The sequence below is a fragment of the Rutidosis leptorrhynchoides genome, chromosome 2 (genome assembly GCF_046630445.1).
Source record: "Rutidosis leptorrhynchoides isolate AG116_Rl617_1_P2 chromosome 2, CSIRO_AGI_Rlap_v1, whole genome shotgun sequence".
In the NCBI taxonomy this organism is placed as follows: domain Eukaryota; kingdom Viridiplantae; phylum Streptophyta; class Magnoliopsida; order Asterales; family Asteraceae; genus Rutidosis; species Rutidosis leptorrhynchoides.
Genome location: NC_092334.1, coordinates 702,659,831 through 702,663,365, shown reverse-complemented (window position 1 = coordinate 702,663,365; position 3,535 = coordinate 702,659,831). Strand labels below are relative to the sequence as shown.

Here is a 3,535-nt window from a genome sequence, read left to right as displayed (position 1 = left end):
ATAAGTAAAATATCTTCACTTGAAGTTGTGTCGTTTGCTGGCAATTACCTCAACGCCTCATTACTAGATCATGGTAAGTTATCTAAAGCATACTTGAAAAGTTCGTTTAATGTGGTAGATAATTATTCCATTTGGGTGCAGGGTTGTGCCGGTTGAAGAACCTCCAAGAGTTGGATCTTCGTTATAACAAGTTTGATGGAAACCTTTCTGAGTGTTTAAGCAGTCTAACATCTCTTGAACTCTTTGATATTTCTGAAAACCAATTCACTGGAACACTTCCACCATCACTGTTTGCTAATCTCACATCTCTTAAGTATGTTGATTTTAGTCATAATAAGTTTGAAGGCTCGTTATCATTTAGCTCGTTCTCCAATCATACAAAGTTAGAGATGGTCCAATTCATAAGTGACAACGACAAATTTGAGGTTGAGATAGAAGAGCCTAAAGGTTGGGTTCCGATGTTTCAGTTGGAAGTTCTTGTGTTATCTAATTGCAATCTAAACAGGCTTAAACGAAGAGTTCTTCCCAGTTTTCTACTTCATCAGCGTACATTAAAAGTACTAGACCTATCTAGTAACTCACTAGAGATGCAATTTCCAATTTGGTTGATTAGTAGTAATGCAGATCTGGAAGTTGTTAGTTTAAGGAACAACTCAATTTCTGGTCCTATTCGTATGCCGTTGTATAGAAACGCTAATACACGATGGTTGGATATATCTGATAATCTAATGACAGGTACTATACCTCATGATGTAGGAAATATTTTTCCGTATATAGAAAACTTGAACTTGTCTCAAAATTCTTTGAACGGCCCTCTCCCTTGGTCAATGGGCGGTTTGAGTGAAATACATACGTTAGATTTATCTCACAATGATTTCTCAGGAGAAGTGCCGGAGGGATTGCTTTCTAACTGTCAAGTGTTGCAGGTTTTACGACTATCTAATAACAGTTTGCATGGTGAAGTACTTTCAAGAAAATACAACGCAAGTCAGCTATTAATTATGTTGTTAGACAATAATCGGTTTACAGGGGTGCTCACAAAAGAGATCAATACTCAAGGTGTTTTTATAATGACGTTGGATATTAGTGGCAACCTATTTTCAGGTGTAATTCCAGGATGGATAACCAACCAGACATCCTTATATGCACTCGTGATACGGGACAACATGTTTGAAGGTCAATTCCCATGTGGGACGGCCTCATTCTCGCATCTCGATATCTCACAAAATAATTTCTCGGGGTCCGTTCCATCCTGCTTAGGTATGTATACTCATATGGAGCATCTTCATTTGGATTCAAACAGTTTCACGGGATCAATACCTGAATCTTTTCGTAATCTAACAAATCTCTTGACTTTGGATATGGGCAATAACAAGCTATCAGGTAACATTCCACAATTCTTAGGTGAACTCTCAAGTTTAAGAATCCTCCTTTTGAGAAATACTAATTTCGCTGGTTCGATTCCTAAGCAGTTGTGCCAGTTAAGTTATTTGAGGCTGTTAAACTTATCTAGCAACTTCCTTTCTGGTTCAATACCTGATTGCTTACAAAATATCACTCAAAGTGGCAAACTGTCCTTTTTAAACACTTTAACTTTACAGATGCCAATGCGCACATTTTATCCGTATGAAAGTGTCATAGTGAAGTACACCGAGATACATGGACAGAATGAAATCTATGAAAGACAAGACGAAGTTGAGTTCCTTACAAAAAGCAGGCATGATTCCTACAAAGGTGGAATCCTGGATCACATGTCAGGGTTGGATTTATCTTGTAACAATCTAACCGGTGAAATCCCACAAGAACTTGGGATGTTGGTCGATGTTCATGCAGTTAACTTGTCTCATAATCAACTCACAGGACCCATACCACGTTCTTTCTCAAATCTAGCAAATATAGAGAGCTTGGATATTTCTTCAAACCATTTGAGTGGTAATGTTCCGTTGGAACTGATTCGGTTGAATTATCTGTCTAATTTCATTGTTGCTAACAACAATCTGTCTGGTAGCCTCCCACAAATGAAAGGACAGTTTGGGACGTTTCCTGCTAGTAGCTATGAGGGTAACCCGTTTCTTTGTGGACCACCATTAGCGAAGAGTTGTGCACCTGCAAAAACAAATTCTACGTTAATGATGGCGCCGGAAGAAAATGAAGAAAAATGGTATGATGTGGATATGGTTTCCTTTAGCGCAAGTTTGGTCTCCACATGGTTTGTGTTCTTGATGGGATTTTTTGGGATTCTTTACATAAATCCTAACTGGCGCAGGAGGTGGTTTTAGTTGAAGAATGTTTGTATACATGTTATTACTTTCTTTCTGATTGTTTCCGTAAGCGTAGGTTATGATACATTTTTTATTATCCGTTTGTAATAGTTTTTACTGTGGTAAAAGACGGATAATTGCGTCTTACGTACTTATAGACTCGTGAGGAATAAAAGATTTTAAATTTTACTATGTACGCAATTACCGCATTTTTTTATATTTCCTCTATGCCAAACAAAAGAGTTGATGACAATTATATACCAGGTAGCAACTAAAACCTGAAATTACCACTGATATGTTCAAATGGTTTGTTTAGATAACATAATGTCAACTTCTTGGAAAATGCTTTCAGGATAACAAGTGTGGGCACTGTATACAAGTGAGAAAATAAGAATTTTTAAAGAAAGTTTAAAAACGTGATCATGCTGCTCTCTGCGCAAAACAAAGGCTGCTCAATGAGGAGCAACTCGATCGACCATTTGGGGCACACGTTTTCAGGGGGCCAATTATTTATATATATACAAACATAGTCGAGATTTGGGAAACATGGGACTTAGAAAAACACAAAGAAACAACGAAGACGAAGCACAATAGGCCCAAAAAACAAGCAAAGGCTCCGGAAAAAAAGAAATTAAAGTCCACCAGCATCCTAGCAAAGCCCAAAAGGCCTTTTAAAATAAGTTATATTATTCGTTTAGGCCCAATGATCTTTTTACCAAATCTAACTAAGTACTTAAATTTTCGGGACCGACCCTGACACAAAATACATTATTTTATCACTGTATTAACTATATTATACATCCTAAGTGAATTAAAGGAAGAGATATACCAAGTATGATTGATCGGTGATGTATACCAAACAAATAACTCAACTTATAAACTATTTCAGAAGCTAATACAAAGAGGATATCAGCTTGTACCATTTATACACATCTTAAAAAGCCACTTCCTCTATTTCATAATAAGTGTGTTGTAGAATTTTGTGGGATTCTTCACCTCAATCCTTATTGGCGTAGGAGGTGGTTTGTTTTTGTTGAAAAATGTTTGTTTGTGTTAAAATGCAATGCAAATTTGATATTATAAAATAATATGGAATTAATAGATGTATATATGTAAAATATCTAGATATTAATATGTATAAGAAAATATCTAGATATTATAATATAAAGAAAATTCTAGAAAATTTAGATATTTATAAGTGAAAGAAATATCTAGATATTTATCCATGGAAATATCTAGTGTGTAGAAGTTTCCATGAAGTAGTATAAATAGGG

At 35.8% G+C, this 3,535-nt stretch overlaps 1 protein-coding gene across 1 annotated transcript; it reads left to right on the top strand.

The window, feature by feature from the left end:
* The first annotated feature begins 619 nt into the window (after positions 1 to 619).
* Positions 620 to 2,425, top strand: LOC139894141 (putative receptor-like protein 8). Its single transcript, XM_071877344.1, has 2 exons — positions 620 to 735; positions 927 to 2,425. The coding sequence occupies exon 2, from the start codon at positions 1,002 to 1,004 to the stop codon at positions 2,277 to 2,279; it is 1,278 nt and encodes a 425-aa protein (XP_071733445.1). The 5' UTR covers positions 620 to 735; positions 927 to 1,001; the 3' UTR covers positions 2,280 to 2,425.
* Positions 2,426 to 3,535: the final 1,110 nt, after the last annotated feature.